Consider the following 16,077-nt stretch of genomic DNA (forward strand, 5'->3'; position numbering starts at 1 on the left):
GCCTATAAAGTGAGTGCAGTTTCAACCTATCGGCTATTTTTCGATGGACGCGAGCATCAAGCGCGCCCTCTCGACACGCGGGTCCAAGGTTGAGCTCGAGTTGCTCCATGACTTGAACCGCCGGCTCGTGTCGGCCCCGACGCTGACCCACGTCGCGGCCAACGCGGTTGCCGTCTTTTCATCAACGAGTCTTGTCGTCGTCGAGGGCGGGTCGTCGTGCTTTTACTCGGTGCACTTGACGTTCCAGCGACCGCCGACGCAGCCGGTCGTGCTCACGCCGTGGAACGCGTCGCCCCGCATCAAAGTGTACCCGTCCGTGCTCCTCTTCACGCCCGAGACGGCACACAAGCCCCAGTTTTTCGCGTGACGGCCATGGAGAACTGTGACCCGGTTCGTAATCCGGACTCTACCACCGCAGGGGCATCAAGTGACTGTGCTCTTAGAACATTCTCACCGAGTCGATTCAGCACGTCACCAATAGCGTCGATGCTGGCTTTTCAGGTACCCGCGTCCGGTACGAGCCTCGAACGGTCTCGGTTCGCATCGTGCGCAACGACGGCAAGCACATCTTTAGCACGGGCGACGGTACCTCTCACTCGAAGCGGCAAAGTGGTGTATTCTGATGGACATATATGCAGCAACGTACGGCGCGCTCGGCCACGGCTCGTTCGACTCGTCGTTTGCGTTTACGGAAATCCCGGTCTCGAATTTCGATGTGCGGTCGACGGCCGACGAGCCAAGCGCGCGTCGCAGCGTCTTGCTGACAAAAGTCGCCTCGGGCCATCAGCACACGCTCGTGCTCGACGCCAACGACCGTCTCTTCGTCTTTGGGTCGCACCATTCTACCTCGTATGGAGCACCACTCATCCGTGTCGATATAGCAACTCGAACCAAGGCCAGCTCGGTACATGGCTGGGTTGGCGCGCTTGTTGACAATATTTATGGTGCAGGAATTGCCGGCCTCAAATGCAGCACGAAGCCGCGAGTGTGGGACGGACGTGACGTGGATGGGGGCATGCACATGCATATTATGGATTCTGCGTGTGGCGGCGACCACTCGATGGTTGTTACGGACGACGACGACGTGCTCACATGGGGCAGCAATGAGCATGGGCAGCTTGGTTCCGCCCTCGACGAATCTGGGTCCGGGATGTTTCTAGACACGCCGCGCGTACTTCGACTACCGTCGCGGAGCAAGATTGTGCAGGTAGACCCCACGTCAGAGAGTAAACGTTTCGCCACTTTCGCCACTTAGGTTGCTTGTGGGCTCAAGCACTGCGCCTTGCTCTTGGACGAAGGAACGGTCTTGACGTGGGGGTACGGCAAGTCGGGGGCCTTGGGGCACGGGACGACGGACGCTCCGCGACGAGAGGACGAAGCCTCGCCAAGGCCGGTGCAGTCGCTGTCCAAAACCCACATTTTTCACGTGCGATCCCGTCATCTGTGCATGGATGTTGCTAAGTGGTCGTGTAGATTGCATGTGGCGAGATGCACACGGCCGTCATCTCGAGCGCGGGCGATCTCTACACGGCCGGTTGGGGCGAGAACGGCCGGCTTGGGCGCCTCGAAGCCAAAGACGCCCTCAGCTCCACCTTTGAACGCGTTCGTACGGTTCTTGACGAGGGTAGGGGTTCTATTGGCACGAGGCGTAGGTGGAGCTCAAGCAGCGCAAGTGCACATACGTTGCGTGTGGTGGGGCACACACGATGCTGCTCACCGACACGCGCGACGTCTTGGCGTTTGGCGCCAACCACTATGGTCAGCTGGGTCTCGGAGACTGCCGCGACCGCCACCGGCCGTCGCCCGTCGTTTTCTTTCGCGCTGTGCTCGTGTACGACATCAAGCTCGGGCAAACCCACTCGGTACGACCATCGAGTCAACACGCGCTCATGCAGCGTAGTTGGCCATCTCGGACAAGCACTTGCTCTATGCATGGGGCAATGGCGAGCAAGGGCAGTGCGGCGTCGGGAGCTACCCGCAGCTGTACACGCTGCCCCACCTCGTACGTTCTCTTGTCGGGTGCAACGTCGTGCAGGTAGTGACTAGTAGTACATGAATAATGGTCTGCGACCGCCGTGGATTAGGTGTCGGCGGGAGCGGCGTTCACTGTTGTCTTGACGAGTGTGACGCCCGCCGACGTGGCCGAGCGGCACCAAACGTGCACTGCGTTGGCATCGCATTTTTGGCTGAGCCGCTTGTTGTAGGGACCGCGCGCTTGCACAAGAAGCCGACGACATTGTCACCGACGACGTGCTCCACCGCGAAGCCGTGCGTGACGAACTCCGCTTGCAGCACCAGCGCCGGGTAGCCCAGCGCCACGCCGCCGCCACGACGCCGCTGGCGACCCTCTGGCAACAGCTCGACGCGGCCTCCAAGGCGCACTTGGAACCCGTCAAGCCGGCCATTGGTGCCAGCGTTGGACTCTCGCATCGGTCGCGCGACCTCATAAAATGTCGCTTTTCTAGGCGTCCTCGGCATCCGCCGTGCTGCAGTCCAAAAGTCTCCGGCGCGCGCTGCAGAGCGCCGTCGCCACACAGGTGTTGAATCGTACCTTTTCGTCGCGTGCACGAGCCATGGGCTCACCTGTCTAGCGCCCCCGAAGCTCGCTGGGATGCTGCGTCGGCCGGCCCCGCAGCTCGGCCGCTGTGGCAACTCGGTCGCCGTCCAAACGACCACCGTCGCCTCGACCCAAGACAGCGTGGTTCCTTGCGCAGCTGGCTCGCCGCCCGCAGACCCCGCCGCCGTCCTACGCGGACGCGGTACAAAGAGACTCGCAATAATGTCGTACAGAAAAAAAGTGGTGGGTCTCTATTGGCCTAGTCGTATGGTATAGTTCTACACGGTCACTGGCTGTCTAAAAGCCAAACATGGACGAGAGGTCCGCCTGCTCCTTCGCAAACGCCTCAAAGTACTGGTAGATGATCGTGACCGCGAGGAGGACGCCGGTGCCCGAGCCGATCGCACCGAGGAAGTCCGAGATGATCGAGAGGACGCCAATCGCGACACCGCCAAAGAGGGCCGCGACCGGGATGTAGCGGTTGAGCACATGGACCATGGACGAGTCGCGGTAGCCGCTCATGACCATCTGCTGGTCGCGGAGCTGCTTGGCAATGTCGCGCGAGGACGAGCCCGAGATTTCGACCCACGTAGCCGAGAAGAAGGCGCACGACGCGAGGACAAAGGTGACGTACGCGACGGCGCGGATCGGGTCGTAGAGGATCTCGGTCGCGGACGACGGCGCCGAAATGTAGTAGGCGAGGCCGCTGATCGGGAGCGCGCCGCTCGAGCCTTCGACGTCAGCCCACACGCCGAGGAGACGAATGGCAATGTTGTCGCCAAACTTCTTGAAGAGGAGCTGCGACACAAAGTAAAAGTTGGAGACGAGCGCCGACTGGAGGATGATGGGCATGTTGGACGTGTACAGGACCTTGATCGGGTACGAGCCCTGCTGGCCGCGGTACTTTTGGTACTTGACCGGGAGGTCGATGCGGAAGCCTTGCACGTACGTGATGACGATAAACATGAGCACGGTCGAGAGCACGTTCGTGACGTTCGGGAGGTTCTGGCGGTAAAACGCCTCCTTGAGCGCCGAGAGCTTGTTGGAGCGCGTAAAGAGCACATGGAAGAACGCAATGAGCGCGCCGTGGAACTCGGTACCGCGGCCCGTCGTGATCGAGACAGGGCTGAACGTGTCCCACACGATGTTCTGGCAAATGTTGCTGGCCATGAAGAGCGAGATGCCCGAGCCGAGGCCGTAGCCCTTCTGGAGCATCTCGTCGAGGATGATCAAGATCAAGCCCGCAAACGAGAGCTGGACAATGATAAGGATCGCGTTGGCGGCGCCAATCTCGTTGACATCACCATACATACCCGACATGACGTACGCAACAGCCTGCGCGACCGTGATGAGCATGCCAAAAAGCTTCTGCGCGCCCGAGAAGAGGGCGCGGTCTTCCTTGATGTTCTGGTCGACGTCGAGGACCTTGGAGCCGGCGAGGAGCTGCATGATGAGGCCGGCCGTCACGATCGGGCCGACGCCGAGCTCCATGAGCGTGCCACGGCTGGAGGCCATGATGGCGCGCATCCAGTACAAGGCGTCGCTGGCGCCCGTGTTCTTGACGCCGTAGAGGGGCAGCTGCGAGAGGACGAGGAAGGTGAAGAGCGCGATGACGCTCCACACGACCTTCTCGCGGAACGGAATGCGGCGGTCGGGGCTCGCGACCTCGGGGAGGACGCTGAGCATCGGGCGCACGAGCTGGAGGAGACCCATGGTTGACGGGGCAAATTCGCGAATGGCAACCTGCCCCACAAAAGTCACTAGGCAGTAACATCCGTAATGCCGACAGGCCATTGGCCAAAAGATTTCATTTCCACATTGCACGACGCATGATTGGCCACTGAAATGAACGCCCACCCACGCGGTCCCACGTAGCCGCTGGTGGCGTGTCGACGCACCTGATTGGCTGAAATCCAGAAAAAGACACGATGCAACCTGGTCGGTGCAAGGTTGAAGCGCCAAGTCGCGCCTTTGGCACCAACGGCGACGACGCCTCGCCATGCACCTGGCGTCTCGAAGCACGCACTCTGTGCAAATGAAGATAGCGTAGTGGACGAGCGCAAGCGCATCGCACGCCCAAAGTGTCAAGCGTTGCGATGCGGCGGCCACCAGTTTCTTGAAGGACGAAAACGAGGGGGCTTCCGCGGATTCTCAGGCCACGTCACTGGAAAAAATCGACATCGCAATCCAAGCATTCTCCTGATGTCGAGATCGCCACTAATACGTAGTCGTGAGGACCGGCTTCGTTGTTGTTGGCGCGAGTTGCAAGCCGATTCCGTGGTGCCCTACTACAAGAGTTGCTCGAGGGATTTCTTTTTGGATTTGCGAACTAATATTAGTAGTAGTTCAAGGCACGTGATCTTCGATCGACTTGTGGATCTTTGCGCGACTCCTGTGTTTTCTTCTAAAGTTCGATGGCGACAGAAAGACTTCTGTGCAAAAGCGTACTCGTTGTTTAAGCGGATCGATCGTCGACCATGCTCGTGCTGTGGCTTGCGGTCGTTCTGGCTGCTCTCTTTGAGACTGCTGCTCAGACGACCTCACCGTCCGTCTTTGAGGCGCGACGCCTCAACAAATGCCTGGACGCCGCTTGGGTCGCTGCGACGGCAAAGCGGCTGAACTTGGACCCCAATGCCCTCGATGCCCAGCGCCGCCGAGCAAATCCTTTCTTGCGCCAAGGACTTCAGGAGCCCCGCTTCACAGTACTGTGTTTTTACGACCTTTCCAGACTCAATGGCCCATTTGTAGCTCAACGACCCCCGCCAGCACTCTCCAGATGCGTTTCAACCCAGTTGCTTCAAGTCGCGGCAATCCATCCACGGCGTTGGCGAGCGCGTGTTTCCCAATGGCTCGGTCGCCACGAAGGGCTCCTGGAACGGATCGTTTGTTCTTGAGTACAACACGTGGCAGTCCCAGACGCTAACAGCCTCGATCATTTCGATCTTGGTCTCGGAAGTGGTACGCGCGCTGCGTTGCACGTGTAGACTCCGAGCCATGATTGACAGGTCGGATACCCCGTGTCTTTTTCAAAACGAGCGGCGGGCTCGGCGTCACGGAGCGCATGTCCTCTGTCGGCGCGGGTGCGTGCACTCCGTCACACGTCAGCCCCGAAGTTTGGACGAGCTCCAAGATGGCGCTTCTGAATGTGTATGCCAACGAAACGAGTTCGTCGGCCATCGGCTACAACGGCCAGTACGCTCCACCCACTACGGAGTTTTCGGAGCTTGAACAGATGACTTGTGCGGATAGATCGGGGCTCTACACACTCAAGGCCAATGTCGACGAAGCGCTGAAAGGACCCAATTCCACAGTCGGTACGCAGACTCGTTCTCCATTGAGATGAAATAGCATGGACCCGGTATAGGCAACTTTAGCCGCATTTATTCGGCAGACTGGTGGCGCGACTTCGCTTTGGGCTCGGATTTGATCAACTTTTACTCGATGGCCAACTTCAACCTCAGTCAAGTGGGTCTCGAAAGCGCATGTGCCAACAAGTCGTATGGGTGCTTGAGCGGCTGCTCTCAGACCGCTGCCTGCACTACCGCACTCAATCAAAGTACAAAAGTCCTGCCAAGCTCTTGTTTTCCGAATCAGGTGTGTGTAGACAGGACGTGCATGCTGGTGGCTGGCCAGTATGGCACGGACGATCAAGGATACCTCCAGTCGGCCATGGGCAACAACAACATCCCCGCACGCTTCTGCTACTCTGGCTACACGCCTGTAGGCAACCTCGTGACGAGCACCATGGCCAGCGGCGGCGCCGTCACTTTTTATCACTACGAGCCCGACATCTTCCACTTTGCCAACCCCAACAAGTTTGTGCGCGTGTCGCTGCCGCGGGCAAAGCCCGAGATGGTCGCGCTCGCCACCGGCCAGTTCGGCTCGAACGGGTTCGATCCTATCGTAGTGTACTGTCATGCTGAGCAGCCAACACATTAGGTTTGGTGAGCCGTCGCCAGACCCGGTCAGCGTCGATTTTCCGGAGCAAGCACTCATGAAGTACTACTCCAACTACCTCTTGGACACGACCAACTTGAACAACTTTTTGCGAAAGTTCCAGCTCACCAAGCTCGACATCAACAATTTGCTCTTGGCGTATGCCAGCAACGTGACCAACAATGCCGCCCTTCCCGACGTCGAGTATGCTGTTGCGTGCGACTGGGTCAAGAAGAACTATGAAAAATGGTATCTCTGGGTCGACCGTCTCCCGCTCTGCACGATGGGGACCAACGTGCGCTACAGCTTCTCCAACTGCAATAGCTCGTCGCAACCCCGCATCGTAAACTTCGCATGGACAACGCCGGACCCCGCCAATAGCTCGCAACCGTACGACTGCGACGGCGGATTTAGCACCTTGCCGCCACCGTTCTATACAAGCCGATCGTGCGAGTGGCTCGACGCCAACACGGCGCTCTGGGGGCTCTGGCTTAGCTCTCCACCGACGTGCGACTTGTCTTTTTACAACTACTCGGTCTCCGAGTGCACGGGCAGCTCAATCCGGAACGTCGAGTTCTTTTGGCTGCTCCCGAGCAAGACGAACTACCTCGTGAGCGGCGAATGCATCAACGGCGTCTCGCTCCCGGCCAATACAACCGTCGCCTGCGATTACGTCCCGACATTTTCTGGCGTACGTTGTTGCGTCTTTCTATACAGGTAGCGTCACGGCTTCAACGTGTAGGTCTACACGGGAATTGCCACCATCACGGTGATCATCCTCGTGCTCCTCGTCGTCTTCGTCGCTTTGGTGCTCAAATACCGCGAAAGGCCAGTCATCAAACGATCGCAGTGGCATCTTCTTTTGGTGCTGCTTTTCGGCGGCATCCTCATTTGCGCCTACGTCCTCCTTGGCGGCGGGGCCCCCTCGAGCATTTTATGCGGCGCGCGGCCCTTCGTGGGCTCTCTTGGGTACACGCTCTGCTTTGGATCGCTCCTCGTCAAGTCGCTCCGCGTCTACCTCGTGTTTGAAAACAAAGCGATGAAGAAGCGTGTCGTATCGGTGTGGCGCATGCTGCACATTCTGAGTGCGATTGTCGGTGTCGACATTGGTATTTGTTTGGTCCATGCGGAAAGAGACGGTGGTTGAGGCTTTACTTGTAGGTATCATTGTCGTATGGCTCCTGGCCGAGTTTCCCGGACCGTCCACGTACACGGCGGCCGCGTCCGAGTTTACCGGCACCGTCGTCCACGTCGAGTGCCACTCGTCCAGCTTTATCTTCCCCGTGCTCTCGATCTTTTGGAAGGCCGTGGTGACGTTCGTGGGCCTCTACGTGTCCTTTTTGATTCGACACGTGAGCGGCGACTTTCAAGAGTCGATTTGGATCTTCTCGGCGTCGTGCGTCGTGCTCGTGGGCTCGCTCCTCATGATGACGATGGCGTACCTCGTCGCTCTACCGGCCGCCGCAGCGTACGGCTTCTTGTCGGCCATCACCCTCTTTTGCACGGTACATTTGGCACGCGTCATAGTCCAGCACGTACACAAACATGAGTAGGTTGCTACGATGGCCCTCATGTTCGGGCCAAAGTTCACGCGCCTCAACCGCGAAGACATGACGACCGATACCGGAGCTACCAACGGCACGAAGGGAACAAAGGGCTCCAAAACGTCCAAGACGTCCATGGTTGTCTCGAGCGCTATCAATGCGTCCGTCGTGTCGTCGGCTCGTGGCCACGACGTGCAGTCCCACTGACGTACGATGCAGCTAAAACGAATGCATGTGACTTTACAAACCAACCAACATTGCGTCAAGTCGAGTGCGGAGTGCCATAGATATTCGGCCGAACGTAGCAGCGCGACTAAAAATACCGTAGCAGAATCACCACCATCAACCCAAGGTTTTATCTGTTGTTTCTTGCTGCAGTGCGCACGGAAGACGAATACGACCACGTACGTTAACGCCCAGCCATAACAATGAGTCTCGGGGAACAGCGACCATGTTTTCGTTGTCCGCAATGCTGTCGACACAATCTTCATTTGACGAGATCGTCGAGCACGATTACGTCGCTTGAGTCCGGGGTGCATGAAACCCCTGGCTCGAGTCTGCACCGGTTTGCTAAAATAGAACGCGATATCTGCTCCCGCACTCTACTACTAGCCAGGACGATGCGTTTCGAGGTTGCCCTTGCGCTTTGGAGCCTCGAGGTATGCACGCACGCGTGTACCTCGCCTCTTCATCGAGCGTAGGTCGTCGCAAGCAGCGTGAAGCCGTCCATTCTCGATGCGCAGCGAGGGACATGTCTCGATGCGGCTTGGGTCCAACGCACGGCGGCCACGTACGATCTTGATCCTATCGGTCGCGACAGCCAAACCGCCGAGTGAACCCACTGCTGCAGCCGGCGCTCAAATCGCCCCGCTTCTTTGTGCGCAGTTTCTTCTCGTTCGTAGCGGTCACTGAATCTGAAGTAGGTCAAGGACCCACGCATGGACATTCCAAACGTCTTCGGCAATTGCATGCAGCCAGGCGAAGTGATCCACGGCGTCGGCGAGACCGTGTACGCCAACGGGTCGCAAGCGTACGCAGGCGTCTTCAACGGCACCGTCATTCTCGAGCGCAACTCGTGGGCATCCCACGACGTGAACCGTGCTGTTTTGAGTATCCTCCTCGACGAAGTGGTAGGGCAATTGAAATGATCAAAACGTTACCCATCCAAATGCTGCAGGTCGGATACCGCGTCTCGATCTTGGACACAATAGATGGGATCAACTGCGCCGAGCGCATGTCGTTCCAAGGCCTCGGACGCTGCACGCCAACCCATGGGAACGGGGAGGTCTGGCCCAACGGAAAACTCAAAACAATCGAGGCCTTTGCTAACGCGACCAAGCGTACAACAACGGGCTATGGTGGCTTGTACGTGTCTTCGTCAATCTCCCACGACGCTAAAGGCTAGCTACGTAGAAGCGGGCTCTATACACTGACGGATAACGTCAATGAAATCATCAAGGGACCCGCGTCGACAAAAGGTACAGAAGCAGCTTGCGAATTGGTTTCTCAACACTTTCTGTAGGGTCGTTTTCGGAGCCTTTCTCAGCCGACTATTGGCGCGACTACGCCAGTTCTACCGAGCTCGTCAACTTCTACTCGATAGCACGAGCCAACTTGAGTCAACTCGTTGTCCCAAGTATGTGTCCTAACGGCACGCTTGGCTGCATTGACGGGTGCTCCAAGTCGCCCGCATGCACGGAAGCCGAAAAGAACAGTGCGTAAAGCATCTCATGCGAAGGAGCTCATATGCTCCGCGCATAGGTAAGCAGTGCATTCTCGTGGCCATGATGGACCCTGGGTACGACGTTGGTTTCTTCCAAGCGCTGGTCTCCAACAGCAACATCCCGGCCTACTTTTGCTTTGGGGGCGATGCCAAAATGCGCGACTACGTCACTTCTGTGATGCGCGCTGGCGGCGCAGTCATCTTTTACGCGTTCCAGCCGGACATCATCTTCCATGAATACCCGGGCAAGTTTACGCGAATTGCGTTCCCGCCCTCGGACCCCGCCAACATTGCCAATGCGACCAACTCGTTTGGCGAAAACGGATATGGCAACGTCACATCGAACCCTGTCAAGACGGACTACCCGATGACGCCGCTTCTGCAGTACATCTCGCTCGTGCTCAAAGCTGATACGCGCCTCACATCTTTTGTGACGCAGTTCCAACTGGCCCAGCTTGATCTGGACAATCTCCTCCGCGACTACGTCGACCACGCGAAGGATGCGACGATTCCAGACCCCGCCTTTGCCGCAGCTTGTCATTGGGTTCAAAACAACTACCTCACGTGGAGCAACTGGATCATGCCGCTGCCTCTCTGCACGCTTCAACGCAGCGTCTCGTTCTCATACCAAGGCTGCAACGCGTCCACGCGCCTCATCTCCTTCGTTTGGAACACGCCGAGTCCCGCCAACGCCTCGCTACCGTACGACTGCGACGGCGGCCTCCTCGTCATACCCGCCCCGTACGCGTCCAGCAAGACCTGCGCGTGGCTCGACGCCAATACCAAGACGTGGATGAGCTGGCTCAGTAGTCCGCCCATCTGCGACGCCACCTTTTACAACTACACCGTCACCGACTGCTCGGCGGAGGCGCTTCGGTCGGTCCTCTTCTACTGGCTCTTGCCAGACCCCGCCAAGCATACGCTGAGCCTCGAGTGCAGCGGTGGTGCGAGCCTGCCGGCCAACATCACCATCGACTGCGACTATGTCCCGTTGTCGTCTGGGGTGCGTTGTTTCTCTGCGTAAGCTCCCACCGATGCTCACTGATGTATTCTGGTAGACGTACTCGAGCATGGTGGCGTTTGCCGCGTTCGTGCTGGCTGTCCTGGTGGTCTGCATGATTCTCATAGTGCTGTTCCGCGAGAAGCCCGTGATCAAGCGGTCGCAGTGGCACTTGCTCATTGTCTTGGTGCTCGGCGGCATGTGCATGTGTGTGTACGTCATATTGGGCGGCGGCGCGCCGTCCAATACGGTGTGCGGCGCTCGGCCTGTGTTCGCCTCGATCGGGTACACGCTGGCGTTCGGCTCGCTTTTGCTCAAGTCGCTGCGTGTGTACCTCGTCTTTCACAACAAGGCGCTCAAAAAGAACGTCGTGACCGTCGCACGCATGCTCCACTTTCTCCTTGGGTTCCTCTCGATCGACGTTGGTACGTTCATTGGACTCATTTTAGGACAGCGAGGGCATCGTGGCATGTAGTGATTCTCGGCGTGTGGTACCTCGTGGACTTTCCTGCGCCAACATTAACGGTCGAAGCCGCGACGGCCTTTACGGGGTCGGTCGACCGCGTGTCGTGTCACTCGTCGAGCTTTATCTTTCCCGCGCTTTGCATCTTTTGGAAAGCTGTCATCACCTTCATTGGTCTCTATATCTCGTTCCTCATCCGGCACGACGATGGCGACTTTCAAGAGTCCATGTGGATTTTTTCGGCGGCGTGCGTGGTGCTCATGGGGTCACTGTTTCTGATCCCGCTTGCGTACTTGGTGGCGCTCCCGGCGACGACGAGTTTTGCGTTTTGCTCGGTGATCACGCTCGTGTGCACGGTACGTCGAGTAGAGCACTGTACTGGTCTTGGACTCATAGGCGTGTAGCTGGTCGTGATGGGACTCATGCTTGGACCCAAGTTTGCGCGCCTCAACCTCGCAGACTTGAAGTCGTCCGGCACCACGACAGGCACGAAGACGAGAAAGAGTGTGAAATCGGCAAAAAACGTCAACACCGCACCCAAGTGACAACTGTAAAAGAGCACGATGCATGGAATAACCTTTCATATTTCTTGCAATAGCTAGCCTAATATAGCGCATCGAGAAATGGTATATACTACAATTCCACGAAGCGGGCGTTCAGAGCCTGGGTCCGTTCTCGCCAAGGGCATCGAGTAGCCTCCAACCCTTGGCTCGAACCTACGCCGGGCGGACGGTCGTTGCAGTTTCACTTGAAGTGGACAGTTGGAAGACGTAGCGACTCTTTCGTAACGGTTCGCGCCAAGCGGCACACGGCTCGGGTATAATTACGATCTACCCGAGAGGTGAAGCAGCAACGACAAGCTCCGATGCGAAGCTCCCTACTTCTTGCGCTGTTCGGCCTCGAGGTCCCTCTTGCCTAGTGATTCCGTCGTCAGCTAAGCTTGGTGGTTGTAGATGTTGTTCGCTGAGACGCCAAAGCCGTCGCTTCTCGAGTCGCAGCGAGGCTCCTGCTTGGACGCTGCGTGGGTTCAGCGCACGGCTGATGCGTACAAGCTCGATCCGCACGTGCGGGACGACGAGAACCGTCGAGTAAACCCTTTCTTGCAGCCGGGTATGAAGGTGCCGCGCTTCAGGGTACGACCTTGCTCGGCACGTCGTACATGGCCCACGTTCTTTGTAGGTCCAAGACCCCCGCATGAATCGCCCCAATCTCTTTGGGTCCTGCATGGCTCCCAATGAAATCTTGCACGGCTTGGGCGAGACCGTATACGCCAATAAGTCGCAGGCCTTTCCCGGTGACTACAACGGCACACTGATCATCGAGCGCAACGGTTGGCAGTCGCACGACCTCTCACGCGTCGTCCTCAGCATTTTGCTCACTGAAGTGGTACGAAGTCTCATCCAAGGCAACAGAGCCGTCATGCGGCACGTCTAGGTTGGGTATGGCGTCTCTACAGTCGAAACCGGCGGTGGCCTGCACTGTGCGCAGCGCATGTCGTATCAAGGCTCCAGCCACTGCACGCCAACGCACATCAACCCCGAAGTCTGGACCAGCGGGAAGCTCAAGACGCTGAATGTATACGCCAACTCGACGATGCCGACATCCACTGGTTACAACGGCATGTGCGTGACCCTTGTCTGTGACGATAAGAAGCCCACTTCATTTGGCAGGGGGGGGCTGTACACACTCACCGACAACGTAAACGAAGCGCTGAAAGGAAATGCCTCGACCAAAGGTACGGACGCAAATATCAAGTTGATACGGACGTGATATCCGTGCAAAAGGCAACTTTTCCAAGCCGTATGCGCTCGACTTTTGGCGCGACTACAACTGGAGCGACCAAGTGATCCAGTATTTTGGCTACAACCAACCAAAATGGCGCCGCTGGCTCAGCAAAGTTCATGTCCCGACGGCTCGTTTGGGTGCCGCAACGGCTGCTCCAAGTCCCACGCGTGCACGCTCAACGAGGAAAAGAGTGCGATGCGGTTTCACCAGATGATATCTATCACGTCACCCACTGAGTAGACAAAACGTGCATGGTCGTGGCCATGATGGACCAGGGATATGACCCCGGCTTTGTCCAGGCCATGATGAGCAACAACCACATTCCGGCCTACTTTTGCTTCCTCGGATACGACGGCATGCTTGCCTATGTCGCGAATACCTTGAAAACGGGTGGCGCCGTCGCGTTCTATGACTTCGAGCCCGATGTCCTCTTTTACGAGTACCCGGGCGCCTTTACCCATGTGACCTTTCCGCAGTCAGACCCGGCCAATATCGCAGCAGCCACTGGCAGCTTTGGCGAGAACGGCTACGGCGAGCCAACCACGAATCCGCTCAGAACCGACTATCCGCTCACGCCGCTTGTGCGCTACATGTCCAAGATCATCTTGCGCGACACTTTCCTCGTCGACTTTCTCATGAATATGCAAATCGCCCCGCTTGATATGGACATCCTCTTCTCCGACTACGTCGCGTTCATGAAGAACCAATCCATACCGGATCCCGTCTTTGCGTCTGCCTGCAAGTGGGTCCAAAACAACTACCTCACGTGGAGCGCTTGGGTCTCTCCACTGCCTCTCTGCACGCTTCAAGGCAGCGTCTCGTTCGCGTACCAAGGTTGCAACGCGTCCACGCGCCTCATCTCCTTCGTTTGGAACACGCCTAATCCCGCCAACGCCTCGCTACCGTACGACTGCGACGGCGGCCTCCTTGTCGTACCCGCCCCGTATGCATCCAGCAAGACCTGCGCGTGGCTCGACTCCAACACCAAGACGTGGATGAGCTGGCTCAGTAGTCCGCCCATCTGCGACGCCACCTTTTACAACTACACCGTCACCGACTGCTCGGCGGAAGCGCTTCGGTCGGTCCTCTTCTACTGGCTCTTGCCCGACCCCGCCAAGTATACGCTGAGCCTCGAGTGCAGCGGTGGCGTGAGCCTGCCGGCCAACATCACCATCGACTGCGACTATGTCCCGTTGTCGTCCGGGGTATGTTGTTTCTCTACGTAAGCTCCAACCGATGCTCATTGATGTATTCTGGTAGACATACTCGAGCATGGTGGCGTTTGCCGCGTTCGTGCTGGCTGTCCTGGTGGTCTGCATGATTCTCATCGTGCTGTTCCGCGAGAAGCCCGTGATCAAGCGGTCGCAGTGGCACTTGCTCATTGTCTTGGTGCTCGGCGGCATGTGCATGTGTGTGTACGTCATATTGGGCGGCGGCGCGCCGTCCAATACGGTGTGCGGCGCTCGGCCCGTGTTCGCCTCGATCGGGTACACGCTGGCGTTCGGCTCGCTTTTGCTCAAGTCGCTGCGTGTGTACCTCGTCTTTCACAGCAAGGCAGTGAAGAAGAACGTCGTGACCATGGCGCGCATGATGCATTATCTATGCGGCTTTCTGACCATCGACATTGGTAGGTCGATGTGGGCTTGATCTCTTGCCACTCATCGGACTCATGGCTGTAAACGTAGTGATTCTCGGCGTGTGGTACCTCGTGGACTTTCCTGCGCCAACATTAACGGTCGAAGCCGCGACGGCCTTTACGGGGTCGGTCGACCACGTGTCGTGTCACTCGTCGAGCTTTATCTTTCCCGCGCTTTGCATCTTTTGGAAAGCTGTCATCACCTTCATTGGCCTCTACGTCTCGTTCCTCATCCGGCACGACGGCGACGATTTCCAAGAGTCGATTTGGATTTTCTCGGCGGCGTGCGTGGTGCTCATGGGGTCAATGTTTCTGATCCCGCTCTCGTACTTGGTGGCGTTGCCGGCGACGACGAGTTTTGCGTTTTGCTCGGTGATCACGCTCGTGTGCACGGTACGTCGAGTAGAACACGGTATTGGACTCAAAGGTGTGTAGCTGGTCGTGATGGGACTCATGCTCGGACCCAAGTTTGCGCGCCTCAATCGTCCGGACTATACGTCGTCCGGCACGACCTCTGGCACCAAAGGCGTGTCCACATCGAGCGCTGGACCGGTCAAACCTATTCATGTAGCAGCAGCGCCGCCAAGGGTCGTCCAGTAAGTCGCAGTTAACAGTAAATTGCATTCGAATGACAATACCGGTACATACCGTTTGCTTGCACAGAGCGTGGCGCCATGCTGCTCCCCAGACCGTAGCGAGCAACTAGGGTTGAGCGCTGCCACAATCGTCGATTTAGTCGGCGGGACCTTGATATGCTACAGATCCCATCGACCTCGCGCGCAACGATGATCAAGATGGCTGCAGGAGGCGTCGACACCGTAAAATAGCCATACCGTCTTGACGGTTGTCTTGCACAGATTTCAAAGGCACGGGCCTCTTAATCCCAAGAGCAATGTTCTGGTTCTCAAGTCGTCGTACTGGTACCTTCATCACTACTATTAATAGTAGTGTATTAATAACCACAAGGCTAAGATCTGAGTGATATGTACTACATACACGCAAAACATTCATTGCTAGACTTGCAGAGCTGATCCCGGCGATTACAGCGTAGGCGCTGCCACGTCATGACTCGCATCAATGCCGTATGCCATGCCAGCTACGTGTATCGCGTGCGATCCGTGGTGCATAATACCTCTTCTGATGTGGCGCACAACTCGCTTCGCTCGTCCATGACCAGTCCCAGCCCAAGCATCTGATAGCGGCGGCGCAGGTGAATTCTGCATGGGTTCACGATGATATTTCGTCTCCACGGTCTCCATACAAATTCCAAGTCCACCCTGTCCTGGCGCCTGGCTTTTTCCCAGCAATTCGCTTCTCTAGTCATGAACCCACCGGCGATTGGTCCATCGCCCCGTGGCATCCGCAACCATGTACTTTATATGCGAACTCGTGGCCAACCTTGCATCCATCAAAGGCAGCGCGGCTGGTCCTTC

General features: G+C 57.5%; 5 protein-coding genes across 5 annotated transcripts; 4 read left to right on the forward strand and 1 right to left on the reverse strand.

Annotated features, from left to right (window-relative positions):
- The first annotated feature begins 19 nt into the window (after nucleotides 1-19).
- Nucleotides 20-2,801, forward strand: SPRG_03930 (hypothetical protein). Its single transcript, XM_012342523.1, has 13 exons — nucleotides 20-390; nucleotides 444-585; nucleotides 639-831; nucleotides 882-904; nucleotides 951-1,207; nucleotides 1,256-1,426; nucleotides 1,474-1,602; nucleotides 1,653-1,862; nucleotides 1,901-2,035; nucleotides 2,085-2,158; nucleotides 2,205-2,415; nucleotides 2,466-2,537; nucleotides 2,592-2,801. Exons 1-13 carry the CDS (start codon nucleotides 373-375, stop codon nucleotides 2,778-2,780), a joined length of 1,824 nt encoding a protein of 607 aa, XP_012197913.1. The 5' UTR covers nucleotides 20-372; the 3' UTR covers nucleotides 2,781-2,801.
- SPRG_03931 (protein transporter Sec61 subunit alpha) lies at nucleotides 2,783-4,324 on the reverse strand. Its single transcript, XM_012342524.1, has one exon. It carries the CDS (start codon nucleotides 4,268-4,270, stop codon nucleotides 2,855-2,857), a length of 1,416 nt encoding a protein of 471 aa, XP_012197914.1. The 5' UTR covers nucleotides 4,271-4,324; the 3' UTR covers nucleotides 2,783-2,854.
- A 656-nt stretch (nucleotides 4,325-4,980) lies between these two features.
- SPRG_03932 (hypothetical protein) lies at nucleotides 4,981-8,302 on the forward strand. Its single transcript, XM_012342525.1, has 10 exons — nucleotides 4,981-5,259; nucleotides 5,306-5,515; nucleotides 5,563-5,749; nucleotides 5,807-5,871; nucleotides 5,922-6,113; nucleotides 6,162-6,447; nucleotides 6,497-7,184; nucleotides 7,236-7,602; nucleotides 7,655-7,998; nucleotides 8,047-8,302. The coding sequence occupies exons 3-10, from the start codon at nucleotides 5,619-5,621 to the stop codon at nucleotides 8,242-8,244; spliced, it is 2,271 nt and encodes a 756-aa protein (XP_012197915.1). The 5' UTR covers nucleotides 4,981-5,259; nucleotides 5,306-5,515; nucleotides 5,563-5,618; the 3' UTR covers nucleotides 8,245-8,302.
- A 317-nt stretch (nucleotides 8,303-8,619) lies between these two features.
- SPRG_03933 (hypothetical protein) lies at nucleotides 8,620-11,794 on the forward strand. Its single transcript, XM_012342526.1, has 10 exons — nucleotides 8,620-8,696; nucleotides 8,739-8,914; nucleotides 8,961-9,167; nucleotides 9,215-9,402; nucleotides 9,451-9,515; nucleotides 9,560-9,751; nucleotides 9,799-10,763; nucleotides 10,819-11,185; nucleotides 11,236-11,579; nucleotides 11,628-11,794. The coding sequence occupies exons 3-10, from the start codon at nucleotides 8,976-8,978 to the stop codon at nucleotides 11,766-11,768; spliced, it is 2,454 nt and encodes an 817-aa protein (XP_012197916.1). The 5' UTR covers nucleotides 8,620-8,696; nucleotides 8,739-8,914; nucleotides 8,961-8,975; the 3' UTR covers nucleotides 11,769-11,794.
- A 188-nt stretch (nucleotides 11,795-11,982) lies between these two features.
- On the forward strand, nucleotides 11,983-15,299 carry SPRG_03934 (hypothetical protein). The gene is made up of 10 exons (XM_012342527.1): nucleotides 11,983-12,127; nucleotides 12,177-12,356; nucleotides 12,403-12,609; nucleotides 12,658-12,845; nucleotides 12,894-12,958; nucleotides 13,022-13,198; nucleotides 13,249-14,213; nucleotides 14,269-14,635; nucleotides 14,694-15,037; nucleotides 15,080-15,299. The coding sequence occupies exons 1-10, from the start codon at nucleotides 12,089-12,091 to the stop codon at nucleotides 15,242-15,244; spliced, it is 2,697 nt and encodes an 898-aa protein (XP_012197917.1). The 5' UTR covers nucleotides 11,983-12,088; the 3' UTR covers nucleotides 15,245-15,299.
- Nucleotides 15,300-16,077: the final 778 nt, after the last annotated feature.

Source organism: Saprolegnia parasitica (assembly GCF_000151545.1).
Source record: "Saprolegnia parasitica CBS 223.65 unplaced genomic scaffold supercont2.10, whole genome shotgun sequence".
In the NCBI taxonomy this organism is placed as follows: Eukaryota; Oomycota; class Saprolegniomycetes; order Saprolegniales; family Saprolegniaceae; genus Saprolegnia; species Saprolegnia parasitica.